This window comes from Hylobates moloch, unplaced genomic scaffold (assembly GCF_009828535.3).
Source record: "Hylobates moloch isolate HMO894 unplaced genomic scaffold, HMol_V3 SCAFFOLD_40, whole genome shotgun sequence".
NCBI classification, from domain to species: domain Eukaryota; kingdom Metazoa; phylum Chordata; class Mammalia; order Primates; family Hylobatidae; genus Hylobates; species Hylobates moloch.
Window position 1 is genome coordinate 1676543 of NW_026652315.1, and position 14163 is coordinate 1690705.

General features: G+C 45.2%; 1 protein-coding gene across 1 annotated transcript in view; it reads right to left on the reverse strand.

Moving 5' to 3' along the window:
* LOC116463534 (unconventional myosin-Ie) overlaps positions 1-14163 on the reverse strand; it is a 235729-nt gene that overhangs the window by 18729 nt on the left and 202837 nt on the right. The window contains exons 23-25 of the mRNA XM_032146671.2: positions 7489-7635; positions 5410-5567; positions 2641-2733 (exon numbers count right to left, since the gene is read on the reverse strand). Coding sequence (XP_032002562.1) covers positions 2641-2733; positions 5410-5567; positions 7489-7635 — 398 coding nt within the window. The remainder of the gene's footprint in view (positions 1-2640; positions 2734-5409; positions 5568-7488; positions 7636-14163) is intronic.

The following is a 14163-nucleotide window of genomic DNA, read 5'->3' on the forward strand; positions in this document are numbered from 1 at the left end:
GCGCACACGCAGTAATATGATACTACAGTGCTTCTCTTAAGTTCCTTTGTGCTTGGATTTTCTTCAAAGAAGAAAGGAGGAGACAGAGCCGGGTCAAGGCAGGATGGGGACTCCAAAAGAGACGAGAATTAGTTTCTCACTGCTGGGCCCCAGTGTCCATACTTTAGCATGCAATGGTGAGATTCCAGAGACTAAAGAAATGCCCTTTTCTGGGGGAGGGGGGCAGGTAGATGGGGAGGGGAGACAGACTCTCACTCAGTCACCCAGGCTGGAGTACAGTAGTGCGATCTCAGATCACAGCAACCTCTGCCTCCTCGGCTCAAATAATTTTCATGTCTCAGCTTTGTGAGTAGCTGGAATCACTGGTGCATGCCACCATGCCCAGCTAATCTTGAGACAGGGTCTCACTCTGTTACTCAGGCTGGAGTGCAATGGCATGATCACAGCCACCTCAGCCTCACACTTCAGCCTCCTGAGTAGCTGGGATTCCAGACATGTGCCACCATGTCCAGCTAATTTTTATTTTTAAATTTATTTTATTATTTATTTATTTTTGAGACAGAGTGTTGCTCTGTTGCCCAGGCTGGAGTGCAGTGGTATGATCTCAGCTCACTGCAAACTCCACCTCCCGGGTTCAAGCAATTCTCGTGCCTCATCCTCCCCAGTAGCTGGGATTACAGGTGTGCGCCACCATGCCTGGCTAATTTTTGTATTTTTAGTAGAGACAGGGTTTTGTCGTGTTGGCTAGGCTGGTCTCAAACTCCTGGCCTCAAGTGATCTGCTCACCTCAGTCTCCCAAAGTGCTGGGATTATAGGCATGAGCCACTGCACGTGGCTGCAGCTAATTTTTAAGAACATTTTTGTAGAGATGGGGTTTTGCTATGTTGCCCAGGCTGGGCTCAAACTTCTGGTCTCAAGCAAGTCTCCTGCCTTGGTCTCCCAAAATGTTGGGATTACAGGCATAAGCCACCGTGACCAACCTCAAGAAATGCTTTTTACTCTTTATCTTGGACATTGGTACAAATAGAATTCTCTTGGCTGGGAAGATTGGAATCAAATACAGTCTCAAAATGACCCTATCAGACTTAGAATCCTAAACTGCTTAATACCAAACTACTCTGGGAGCAGTTTTTTATGAACTGAATTTTGTGAGTGATGGAAAAACATTAAAAGATTTTATGTATTTTTGCAAGCGTTCTGCAAACACTACACAGATTTTTAGAGACAGAAAATCTTAGATTCAGGTTTAGAGTGTCTGGGTATGTCACTTACATTTTTATTATTAAAAATGAGAGGCCAGGTTCAGTGTCTCGCACTTTTAATCCCAACACTTTGGGAGGCCAAGGTGGGAGGACTGCTTGAACCTAGGAGTTCAAGACCAGCCTGGGCAACACAGTGAGACTCCATGTCTACAAAGAGTAAAAAAAAAAAAATGAGCCAGGTGTGGTGGTACGTGCCTGTAGTCCCAGCTACTCAAGGGGCTGAGGTGGGAGGAGCGCTTGATCCAGGGAGGCTGAGGCTGCAGTGAGCCATGATCGTGCCACTGCACTCCAGTTGGGCAACTGAGACCCCATCCCAAAAAAAGAAGAGATAAATATGAAATATAAGCATAAATTTTATAACAATTTTGTAATACTCTCAGATATTGCTTTATTTTTTTGAACAAGGCCTCCTGAATCCTAATCTCAGAAAATAGAAAACAAATTTCTTCTATTCAGTCATTAAGCTGCTATAACTTACAAAACAGTAGCCCCCTCCCCTCCTTATCCATGATTTTGCTTTCCACTGTTTCAGTTACCCATGGTCAACTGTAGCCTGGAAATATTAAATGAAAGTTCCAGAAATGAACAATTCCTAAGGCTTAAGTTGTGTGCCATCTCACTCTGTCCTGCCAGGACACGAATCATCCCTTTGCCCAGCCTATCCATGCTGTGTGCGCTACCCCGTCATCAGTCACTAAGCAGCCATCTAGTTATTCATAATGGCCCCAGGAAGCTGGCAATTTGGATATGCCACAGAGAAGCCATTAAGCGCTTCCTTTAAGTGAAAGCGCTTCCTTTAAGTAAATTCAGTAACAATGAATCTTCTATCTGTAACATTGTGAAGAAAGAAAAAAATTTCTGCTGGTTTTGTGGAAAACTTAAACTGGAAAAGTATAGATAGGTTTTGGTAATAACTGCATTTTCAAGCCCCCACTGGGGGTCTTGGAATGCATCCCCCAAGGATAAGGGGGGGCTACTGTAGTGGTATTTGGCCGGAGCTGGGTAGTGGTGGTGGGGTTAGACCTGTAAACCCCTATTTCCATAAAGCAGCATCCTGTGTCTTAAAAGCTGACAACAGTCTGGTTGTCACGGACAAGGAACTCCTTTCTCTCTGTCAGAAGCCTTTCCTAAGGGAGTAATATTTCGAGGTAATGAAATCCAGATTGCGAACTCAGCCGCAGTTCAGTCTCACTGACTCCTATTTTTCTGAATTTTGAGGTCTCAAGTAGGGCTGCTGTGTTGTACATCTGGCACTGAAATGGTCCATGCCTGGTTAATATGTGTGCATTGATTTGCTAATGGGTTTCTTCCCAAACATATTTTATAAGTTATGGGTCCAGATTTAGTGGTCCCAGACTACGGTACATAGCTGGCTTACCTGGGGGAGGAGGGGCAGCTCTCACTGGGTAGTTGGCATTTTGAGTCCCACTGGAATAACCTGTATTTTGGGTAGTGTTCCTTCTGGTAGGACCTGAAATAAACAAGACAAAGTTAAAATCAGTGCTACTGGTTGGTTTTATGGATCCTCATGGTTCTTTGCATATGGAAAATTTTTGAGAAGCTTAGATTCCAGTTCTCAGGTGGATCTGCAGGAGAACAGTTGCAGTGGAGAAGGAGCAGTTGAGGGAAGTATGTAATGGTAGCTATTGGGTGGGAGGGGCTGGAGGATAGGTTTATAGAGGTACAGTTTTGAAATGTTAGAGACAGTAGTTTTTAAAGATGATCATTCGATCATCTTACAAAGGTGTTTCTATTTTTGCAGACTTTTAAGAGAGACAGAGGGAACATTTTAATATTTGCATTCATGTTCTAAATGCGAAGTGGCTGAGCAGGTTCACTAATGCTACGGATCAGTGGGGTTGGCATGAAGCCTGTTCCGGCACTGACTGCATGCCTGCCTACGTCAAGCGCCTTGCACACAAGAGTGTGTGTTCTACGGTCCTTGAACTAAACACAGAGACCACAAGGAGTAGAAGCAGACTTGTACCCTTGACACAGACATGAAGGAATTAGGAACAAGCTGGGGCCAAAGGAACACACTGTGGGTCACAGTCAGGGCTGGACAGCAGGGCCAGAGGAGCCAGAGGAGATCTCTGCAGAGACATCTATGTGGGGAAGAAAAACAATAAATAGGGTCTAGAATGGAACAGGAAGGAAGGTAGGATTAAACCAGCTGGAAGAGGGGTGCAGAGGGAATTTCTTATAAAGAGAAGAGCTGAAGAATAGAGAAGGGTAGGAGGTGACAAGGTGCACAGTGCAGACACAGCAAAGGAGCTGCAGCTCTAGGGCCTGGGAGAACCAACCACGTGGGATCGGGGCAAACCCAATGTGGCCTGCTGGGGGCTTCCCTCCCAGTACCCAGGCCACTCTCCCCACCCCAAATAAGATAGAATCCAACACTTATTGGGCAATTTCCACTCTGGGGCCTGCTGCACAAACATAGCCTGCTGGTTATTTGCAGCCTTTCTTTGCCCGGCTCTGTGCCCTGGGGTCTGAGTCCTGTGTACAGCCAGGCCTCTGCCTTCCAGTGGGGTGAGGCCTATAGGCCAGGCCAACAGAAGGCACTGGCAGGAGACTGGAGTGTCAGGAGGGAGGTGGGGGACTTCATGTGCCTCTTTCCTGCCTGAAGCCTTCAGTTCACCTCGTTCCTCCCTCTGCTGCTTCAGGTTTGCGGGTAATAATGATTTCCTGCCACTCCCTTTCCCTGGGTCCCTACTTTGTTCCCTAAACCCTGTCCACATCTTTTTACTGAAAAATCGCTTCAGAAATCCCTCCAAAAGTTGCTGTCTGTTTTCTGCAAGTACTAACGGATACACAGACATACATCAACATTTTCTGAGTGGCTCTACATATATAAAGATATGATGGCATTTATTGATATTGTATTAATATGTTAGAAAACATGTTAAGGTGCACCTCTGCAGACAGATTTGAGAAACGGCTATTTAATTAATTAATTAATTTTTGAGATGGAGTTTTGCTCTTGTTGCCCAGGCTGGAGTGCAATGGCGCGATCTCAGCTCACTGCAACCTCTGCCTCCTGGGTTCAAGCAATTCTCCTGCCTCAGCCTCCCAAGTAGCTGGGACTACAGGCATACGCCACAACGCCTGGCTAGTTTTTTGTATTTAGTAGAGACGGGGTGTTGGTCAGGCTGGTCTCAAACTCCTGACCTCAGGTAGTCTACCTGCCTCGGCCTCCCAAAGTACAGGGATTATAGGCACGAGCCACCGTGCCTGGCCTAGAAACAGTTATTGTATATATGGCATCTTCATGTGTGTGATCACACACAGGCTAAATTTTAGAACAATATCACAGTATATGCATGCATAGCATATATGATTATTCTATGCTGTGTACTATAGATATGTTTATAAATATCAATTATAAATAGAAAAAGGCCAGGGAAGGAGTTAGACTGGGGTTTGAGGTAGTGCATGTGTGTGTATGTGTGTGTATGGTGTTTTATTTCTTTTTCGTCTTCTTTTTTTTAATGAGACGGGGTCTTGCTCTGTCACCTAGGCTGGGGTGCAGTGGCACCCCAACAAAGATCGTGATTTACTGCACCCTTGACCTCCCAGGCTCAAGCCATCCTCCCACCTCAGCCTCCCGAGTGGCTGGGACTACAGGCATGCACCACCATGCCTGGCTAAGTTTTATATTTTTATTTTTGTGTGCGGAGACAGGGTTTTGCCATGTTACTCAGGCTTGTCTAGAACTCTTGGGTTCAAGCGATCGTCCGGCCTTGGCCTCCCAAGGTGCTGGGATTATAGGTGTGAGCCACCGCGCCTGTCCCAGTCAATTTCTTTAAAGGTGGCATAGAGGATGATGTTGGTATAGTGGACAAGATCTGACTGAAAAGGGAGGGGAAATTTGAAGCTAACCAATTTTGATTTGTTTTAACCAGAATATTGTAATGCCAGGTGTACTGATACATAAGTACCAAGTCCCTCAGAAACTTTTAACCTGCTCATTTTCCTTGCTGTTGCTTTAGTTTGAAATGTTCCATTCTGAAGAAAGCCTGAGCCCCAGGAAGCAGAAGGTGTACTGATTCTCAGCCCCCACATCTGTGCACATGTGTGCAGCATTTGCTCAGGAGACTCGGGGGAGCGGCGGCAGTTCTGCCTGCAGGGCCCGTGGAGCACTTACGGGAGTTCTTGGGCAGTCCAGGTCCGATGCTGACCTGCAGCACTTTGTTACTGGGCTTGAGGACAGCCAGGTCTCCAAAGCCTTGGTGGAACTGCACTTGCCGGGAGCCCCCCGCACTCCAGGGACCCCAGTTCTCCTTTTTCAACTTCAGTTCAAGCCTGCAAAAAGCACAATGGGGTTAACAGGTCGAAGGACACAGTGAGAAAACGGTGCTCAGAGATCCCGCCATGGAGTTCTGCTGCTGGAAAAGCATAAACGTGAGGCAAGAACGGACAATCTACACCAGGAGCAGGGCCCTGAGGATGCGCACCGCATCCATGGGGTGGCACTATCGCTGCATGACAATGAGCCAGAAAGAGGAGCATCTGGGGCCCCGTACTGTGAGACACCAGGTGGTGAGGGAGGTACACCTTGCTAATATGCCAATGCCACTCTGTCAGGTGGTCTCAGGGGTGCCTGCTGAGGGGACAGAGGAAAGAGACAATTTCCAGGTCATACCACTGTGCTGTCATTGTGCTTCTGGCTGTTGTCCCTGATTCTGTGCTTGTGGAGGACTGAGAGATGCCAGACACAGGCCAGCTTGAAGACTCTAGCATAGAACCTGGCTTTGTTTAGTCCCATACTATTCTTGCACCATCACATCCCACCCAGGGATGGAAAAAGACACACACTAGCAACCAAAATCCAAATAGAAGGCAGGATTTACCTGCAATTCCCAAACTCCCCAGCCAGTTTTAATGCTTCCATGTTGCATATATGCCTGCATTATGCAATCCTTATTCTGCTTTTAACTTCTATTTTCTCATATCATAAGAAGGAAAAATCATAATTTTAAATAGCTGCCTATTATAAGTTTCCCTCATCATGATATTAAGGCTTTGTCTTGGCCTTATTCTTGTAGCTGGGAAAAGATGGAGGATACTCCCATTTTATAGATGGGGAAATTTAAAAAGAAAATCTAAATAACTTTCTTTCTGTGTTTTAGACAGGGTCTTGCTCTGTTGCCCAGGCTGGCGTGCAGTCGTGCGGTCTCAGCTCACTGCAACCTCTTCCTCCTGGGTTCAAGTATCCTCCCACCTCAGCCTCCTGAGTAGCTGGGACTACAGGCATGCACCACCATACTCGGCTAATTTTTTTTTTTATTTTTTACTTTTTGTAGAGATGTGGTCTTACTATATTGCCCAGACTAGCTAAATAACTCTTACTCAGCAAATATGAGATTAGAGGGTCAACAGTATGCCAGTACCTGGTCCATTAGATCATGTTGCCAAAAGAAATGAAGGTGAGGCCGGGCATGGTGGCTCAAGCCTGTGATCCCAGCACTTTGGGAGGCCGAGGCAGGTGGATCACTTGAGGTTAGGAGTTCAAGACCAGCCTGGCCAACATGGTGAAACCCCATATCTACTAAAAACAAAAAAAAATTAGCTGGGTGTGGTGGTGAGCACTTGTAATCCTAGCTACTCAGGAGGCTGAGGCAGGAGAATTGCTTGAACCAGGGAGGCAGAGGTTGCAGTGAGCACCACTGTACTCCAGCCTGGGCAACAGAACGAGACGCTATCTCGAAAAAAAAAAAAAAGGAAAAGAAAAAAGAAAGAAAGAAAGAAAGGTGAACCATCTACACAACACATTGGCCACCTGTAGTCCTCAAGCCCCCAGAGGCCCTACCAATAAATAGGTTTTATTATGCATTGGTTTGGGGAATTTAAGCCCCCACCTCTGTCACTTTCATCTGCTTCCAGCCTGATTCTACTCCTGTCTGCTCTGCTAAATTAAAAACCCTTTTTTTTGGGTGATATACAAAAATCTGCCTTTGTCTGCCTCATTTAGGTGATTTTTGTCTAAACGATAAAATACACTAGTCTATGAAGTCATTATTTCACAGAAATGCAAAAGTAACCTTTTCAAAGTCTGTGACTACTATCCAGACTGTCTTCTGCAGTCTCTAAGGTTCCACTGGGGCCAGCCAGACCCCACTCTCCTCCTCGCAGGCCTCCTCCAGCCCCATCCTGAATCCCAGGGGTGCGATCAAGACCCCTTTTTAGCTACACGCAGAAGTTTGGGTCCCAGATCCGGACTTACGTATTGCTGAATTTCAGAGGTAGTTGCTTCTGGGTTTTTTCCTCGTAACGCTTTGCTAAGAGGCTTAGGAATTCAGTTTTGAAGACAGATTCAAGCAAACTGTCATACTCTTGCTCATGGAGAATAAAAATGTCATCCTGCATAGTACTGTAAAGAGATTGGACAAACACACTTGGTGAAAGCTGTGCTTCTCTTTACTCTATTGGTTTTTTTTTTTCTTCCATTTTAAAAATCCTGTAAGATAGTGCTAAGATTTTACAGTCTTTCTTTCTATAAGTAATAATCTTTCAAACAAAACCAACAACATAATGAGATTGCTAAAATCTGCTTTCAAAGAAAGTTTATAGCCCAAAAAAAGCATAATCAAAGTACTTTTTCCATATGATTTTTAAAATCAGGAACTTAAGGACAATTTAGCCCATATTAAAAAAAAATCTATTTTCAAATCCAACTTGTGTTTTTAAGATCCATAAAAATCCAGAAAGTTATGAATAGAATGCAGCTGAAAAGGGATAACTCTACATTTAAGTTCCAAGTTAGTATAATTTATGATATGGTTGTAGCTATTGTAGTAAATTTGAACTTGAAGAATCATAAGCTCGGTTACCAAGAGGGAAGCCAATGTCCTGGACTTCAAGGTACTTATTAAGAACCTTCTGGAAAACAGTGCTCTGTGGACACTGCAGGCCAGGAGCTACTAGAATGTACAGACACGTCCAAGTTCAGAGATGTGAAGGCCAGATGGACAAACAGCAAACAAGCAAAAATCATCACCTTCAAGCTAATGAATTTTGTCAGACAAGAACACACCTTTGCGGGAACTGCATGTTTGGACAGGGTGGGATTGTGGAGAAATTTATGCCTGGAGGGGAGCAGGTGTTAGAAGCTACAGGGTGATGGCAGAGAGACGCTGAGGCAGACCCAGCTCCAAGGAAACGCTTGGTGGTCAGGGGAGGTTGATGAGACAAAGTTCCATCTTCAGGCCTGGCTAGGCTTGGTAGAAAGTGACAACATGTATGTAATTGAGAATTTGCATTCCCTGTTAGATTTATCACTCAGGTGAATGGCGCCACCACCCCAAAGGCTATAATAAATAAGTTTACGAGTATCTCCAAGTACCACTGCCAAATACGGAAGACAACACTTTGAAGAATGGGATTTCAGTAGGGATTGTAAGCATTTTCCCAGGCATTAGAAACAAATTAGGCAAACCTGCTTCAGTGAATTGACCATGGTAACATTTTAGTCTCTCCAAGTGCCACAGGCATGGTTCTTTGTATACCCAGAGCCCTGCAGCGTTGCTCAGGAGCTCTGCTCTGCTCTGCTCTCAGAGCACCTGGTGTCGCTGCACCAATGGGATTACTGTGGCTGTGACAAAGCCAGATGATGAGGCAAGGGGATCACACAGAGGACTGAGCTGTAGAGAATCTTCGAGACCCAGGATCCTTCTTCCATGTAAAATCTGACCCATTTAGAAGGAAACTCCTGTGGTATCCCTGTTCAGCCCCATTCACTGGTCAAGGTAGGGGTTGGGCCCTTCTTGGAATCACAGGGCTCCCTTGGGCAGAGAATCTTGGGGGACTATCCCAGGCTTGTCAGGAACCTTCTCTCTGGACTGAGACAGGGAGCTAGTGACCCGGAGCTGATGGAGCCAGTAGCTGTAGCCACAGCCTCTGCCTCGGTCTGATGTTGAAACTTATTCACCAATGTGCTAGTATTAAGAATTGTGGCCTTATGGAGGTGATTAAGTTACAAGGAAGTGGTCCTCATGAATTGGATTAGTGACCTTACAGAAGAGGTATGACGGAGTGGTTTGCCCTTACTGTCATTCTCCCATGTGAGGACACAACAAGAGGTGCCATCTATAAAGAAGAGAGTGGGCCTTCACCAGACACCAGATCTGCCTGCACCTTGACCTTGGACTTCCTGGTCTCTAGAACTGTAAAAATTAAATTCTTACTGTTCACAAATTACCCACTTTCAGTCTTCCTACAGGAAAGGGGCTTGGTAATCCACAGGAGAAAAAGAGGTCGAAGGAACCACAGGACAATTGGATAGGAAGGTGTAGAATGGCAGCATGTGCAAACCATGGGGGTGGGGTGGGGCGGTGAATGGAGTTCACTGGAAGCAAGAGGCCAGCGTCAGGGGAAAGGAGCTTGGTCCTTTCATGGCCAGCTTACTGAAGAGCAGCCAAAGAGTTTCCCTTGGATGTGAAGTCAGAATACTTTACGTGTGTTTTGGACAAATAGTGGCCATCTGGGTGGAGCACTTGGTCAGTATCATTACCTCAGATGTTTGTTTTCAGACATCCACACATCATAGCCATGCTTCTTGCCCACTCCTGTGATAGTTGGGATCAAGGATAAACTAACAACCAGTGGTTTAAACAACAGACGGTTTTCATCTCCGTCACTGAACAGCGCATGCAAAGGCAATTCGGGGCCAACATGCCAGTTCTACAGTGCCTGGGAACAAACACGTCCTCCTTCCCTTTAAAGGTACAGCCAGCAATCTAAAACCCCAAAAAGCACTTATGAAGGCCGGGCGCGGTGGCTCACGCTTGTAATCCCAGCACTTTGGGAGGCCGAGGCGGGCGGATCATGAGGTCAGGAGATCGAGACCACGGTGAAACCCCGTCTCTACCAAAAATACAAAAAAAAAAATTAGCCGGGCGTGGTGGCGGGCGCCTGTAGTCCCAGCTACTCGGAGAGGCTGAGGCAGGAGAATGGCGTGAACCCAGGAGGCGGAGGTTGCAGTGAGCCGAGATCGCGCCACTGCACTCCAGCCTGGGCGACAGAGCAAGACTCCGTCTCAAAAAAAAAAAAAAAAAAAAAAAAAGCACTTATGAAAAGCTGCTCAAAAGAGCTCTTCCAAGTCATTTTGAATTAATAAAGTCTAAGCCTCCTAGCACCCTAGCCCAGGTGTAAGAACCCGCCTGCATTAGGTAGAGTGCATGCAACAGACCAGAGTAAAACAAGAAGCTCTACTTTTTGGCCTTTGGGGTGAGGAATGAAACTCCTTCCTGTTTTGGTTGTTTGCTCAAAGCTTTCTTTGGCATGTCTGGTCATGCCTGGTGGCCTGGCTGAACTGTGGCAGGATGGTGATTATTCAACAGGGCTAAACGAGCCCAACACAAGTCACCTTGAGTGGTTTAATGTGCTTAGATTTATTAGGAGTTTCATTACTATTATAATGAAAAAAGCAAGCGGGCCAAAACTTCAAGGTCAATTATCAGCATGAATCTAGAAATGAGAAGAGATGTGTTTGGACACTTTGACTTTAACCATCAACTCCAAAATCCCCTCCCTTCAGTGATCCAGGCATTGGGGCTAGGCAGACCACCTTCACCCAGGCCAGGGTCTCAGCTCACTCTGCTCTCCTTAGCCCATGCTCCTGGACCTGAAAACAAAGCTTTTGTGTTTATTCTAAAAAGTCAGACTTATCTTTGGACTTCACCCCTGACTTATTCCTATGCTGCAATTCCTTACAGATGTTTGACGCTGTAAGCTGTGTTGAAAGACCTCTTTCTAGTCTCTGGTTTGGATCTGCCCTTGTTTTTTTATTCCTCCGTCTTTGCGCCTTACTGTTGTATTGCTGACAACACTAGAAAATCTTGTTTTACTCTCTTAACCAATATATCTTTTCACAGAAATGTTAGTTACAAAACACCAAGGAAAGTCCTGAAGGAGTTTTTTTTTTTTTTTTTAAAGCTGAAAAGGCAATTTCCAAGGATAGCCCTGCCTTTATTTAAGCTTTTATGAAAGTCTTTCCTGATTATGAAATACATGCTGCTTTTAGTAAACTGGAAGATACGGAGGCGAATCAAGAAGAAAATAAACCTTGCCCAGAATTCTACCACTCAGAGAAACCAGTGGCACCAGTTTCAGAACCTTCTTAACTTCTCTGAGCAAGCCCGGACGCAGGTGCAAGCCTCAGCAGTGATGTGTCCGGCTCAAAGAAGCTTCACCTGACCCACAGGTGCAAAGACCCACTCTCCTCTTTTGTGTCCCAGGAGTATCCTTTAAACCATGCTGGGAACACTTGTAGTAAGGCATATGTTTACTCAGCTGTCTGCTCCCCCTTCCAGAATGAGAGGAGCTTCCTGAGGCAGTGACTGTGCCTCATCCACTTTCGAATACCAGGGCTCAGCACCAGGTAGGTGCTCAATCCCATGATGTTGACAAGTCAAGATGCCAGTAATGCTTCAGGTCAGCAGGACAGGCAGCGAAGTGGGCTGTTTTTATTGCCAGAAAGTTTAGGGGATTCAGGCAAGGAAACATTCTGGGCAAGAATGCTGTGACCAGGGAGCTGGAGCCTCTGTCTAAAGCACCGTCTTACGGGTTGTTTTTCCAATTGGAGATAAGTACTGGGAAATCTATTAACCCAGATAGATAGCCACACAACTTTTGGTCTCATCCTTCTGGTGATCAGCTACCAGAATGAGAAGAAAAATGAGAAGCCTCATCAGAGAGCCCCAAATAAGAGCTTCCATGGCACCGAACTCAACACTTACAATAGCAAAGCCAAGAACATGGGTCATTACACCTGTGGTCACCCTTCCTGCAATTGAGTTTTTCAAATAAGAGTGGGGCCAGGCCAGTACTTGAACAAGAAGCAACTCTGGGAGTATCCTTCAAAAACTCAGGCATGGCCTTCTGCCAGCAGCCACCATACCCTCCGAAATCCTGTGTCTCAACTCCATGTATTGGTGTGTTACCTCCTGACATTCTTCCCAAGTCTCCAATGAAGCCAGAAATGCAAGTGTCAGTGTTTCACTCTAATTTTTATTTATTTTTTTGAGACGGAGTCTCGCTCTGTTGCCCAGGCTGGAGTGCAGTGGTGTGATCTCGGCTCACTACACCCTCCACCTCCCAGGCCCCCCTTGGCCTCCCAAAGTACTGGGATTACAGGTGTGAGCCACCACACCCAGCCTAATTTTTATTTAAATAAGGATTTTTCCTGATCAAATTATCCTGGAGTCCCTTTGACAAACTATAGTTTTAATACCTCTTGGAGCTATTGGTCCTATTTCTACCTGTTGTGATCCTATTTTTTCTTGTAAAAGAAAACTTCAAAAAAAATTTTAACCATAATTCAACTAGACATATATCTGTATGTTTAGAAAAGATAAAGACTTCTAAAAATTTTATGTCTACTGGAGGATTAGAATAACATTTTATTATGGAAAATTCTAAATTGTAAACAAGTAGGAGAGTAGGGCCGGGCGCAGTGGCTCATGCCTGTAATCCTAGCACTTTGGGAGGCTGAGGTGGGTAGATCCCGTGAGCCCAGGAGTTGGAGACCAGCCTGGGTAACATGGGGAAACCCTGTCTCTACAAAAAATACAAAAATTAGCTGGAAGTCGGGGTGCCTGCCTGTAGTCTCAGATACTTAGGAGGCTGAGGTGGGAGGATCGCTTGAACCTGGAGGTCAAGGCTGCAGTGAGCCGAGACTGCACCATTGCACTCCAGCCTGGGTGGCAAAGTGAGACCCTGTCTTAAAAAAATAAAAAGTAGTATAGAATGAACCACCACATGTCAGATTTCAAGCACCAATCCACAGATAATCACAATTATCTACAACCTCACTCTCCCTGCTTCCACTTTAAAATAACTTCCAGGTTATTTTAAACCAAAGTAAAAACTATGGTATTATTTTTATTTGAGATAGGGTCTCCCTCTGTTGCCCAGGCTGGAGTGCAGTGGTATGATCATGACTCATTGCAGCCTTGACCTGTTGGGCCCAAGCAATCCTCCCACCTCAGCTTCCTGAGTAGCTGGGACCACGGGCACGTACCACCACTCCTGGCTAATTTTTACATTTTTTGTAGAGATGGGGTCTTACTATGTTGCCCAGGTGGGTCTCAAACCTCCTGGGGTCAAGTGAGCCTCCTGCCTTGGTCTCCCAAAGTGCTGGGATTACAGGCGTGGGTCACTGCGCTCAGCCTTTATTTCATCCTCAAGTGTTTCAGTATATATCATTAAAAGATAAAGTCTCTTTATATAAAATTAACCACAAAAACATGATCACACCTACAGAAATAAACAATAAATTCTTCATACCAAATATTTAGTCATGCTCACATTTCCTTTGTTGTCTCGTAACTGTTACTGAATGGTTGGTTGGTTTGAATAGGGAGCTGTAGGCCCACTGTGCACTGACATTAGTTGTAAGAGCTAGAGATGGGCTAAGATCATGCTTATGGGATGCTTTGATAAATCTTAACTAGGAGGCCATATGTTGACATCATTCCAGCCAAGAGTCAACAGGTCATTCTCAGAAATTCTTAAAAACACATACAGCTGTTGCAGCTTTTTTCCTGAAGTACAAGACAACTGTTAAAATCTTTCTCTATGCCAGTACTAAAGTATTTTGAGAACACACATGCATGTTCAGTAGTCTGGTACCAGAATTAATTTCCACTCTGGGTTCGATTCTGCACACACATCACCCTCTGGTTGCTTTCCTAACTTGGTTCTGATTACTGGCCTAACTCAAGTATAAAGAAATGAGGGGACACTATTATTCATCTTGGCAAGTGTGAGGTTCAGTGACTGCAATACGCAGACATCACAAGTTCAAATGACTCACACTTTCTTTTTTTTTCCTTAGAGTCAGAAAAACTTTTAGGCTAAGTACCTCATTTTACTACAGCCTTTAAAAAGGAAAGACCAC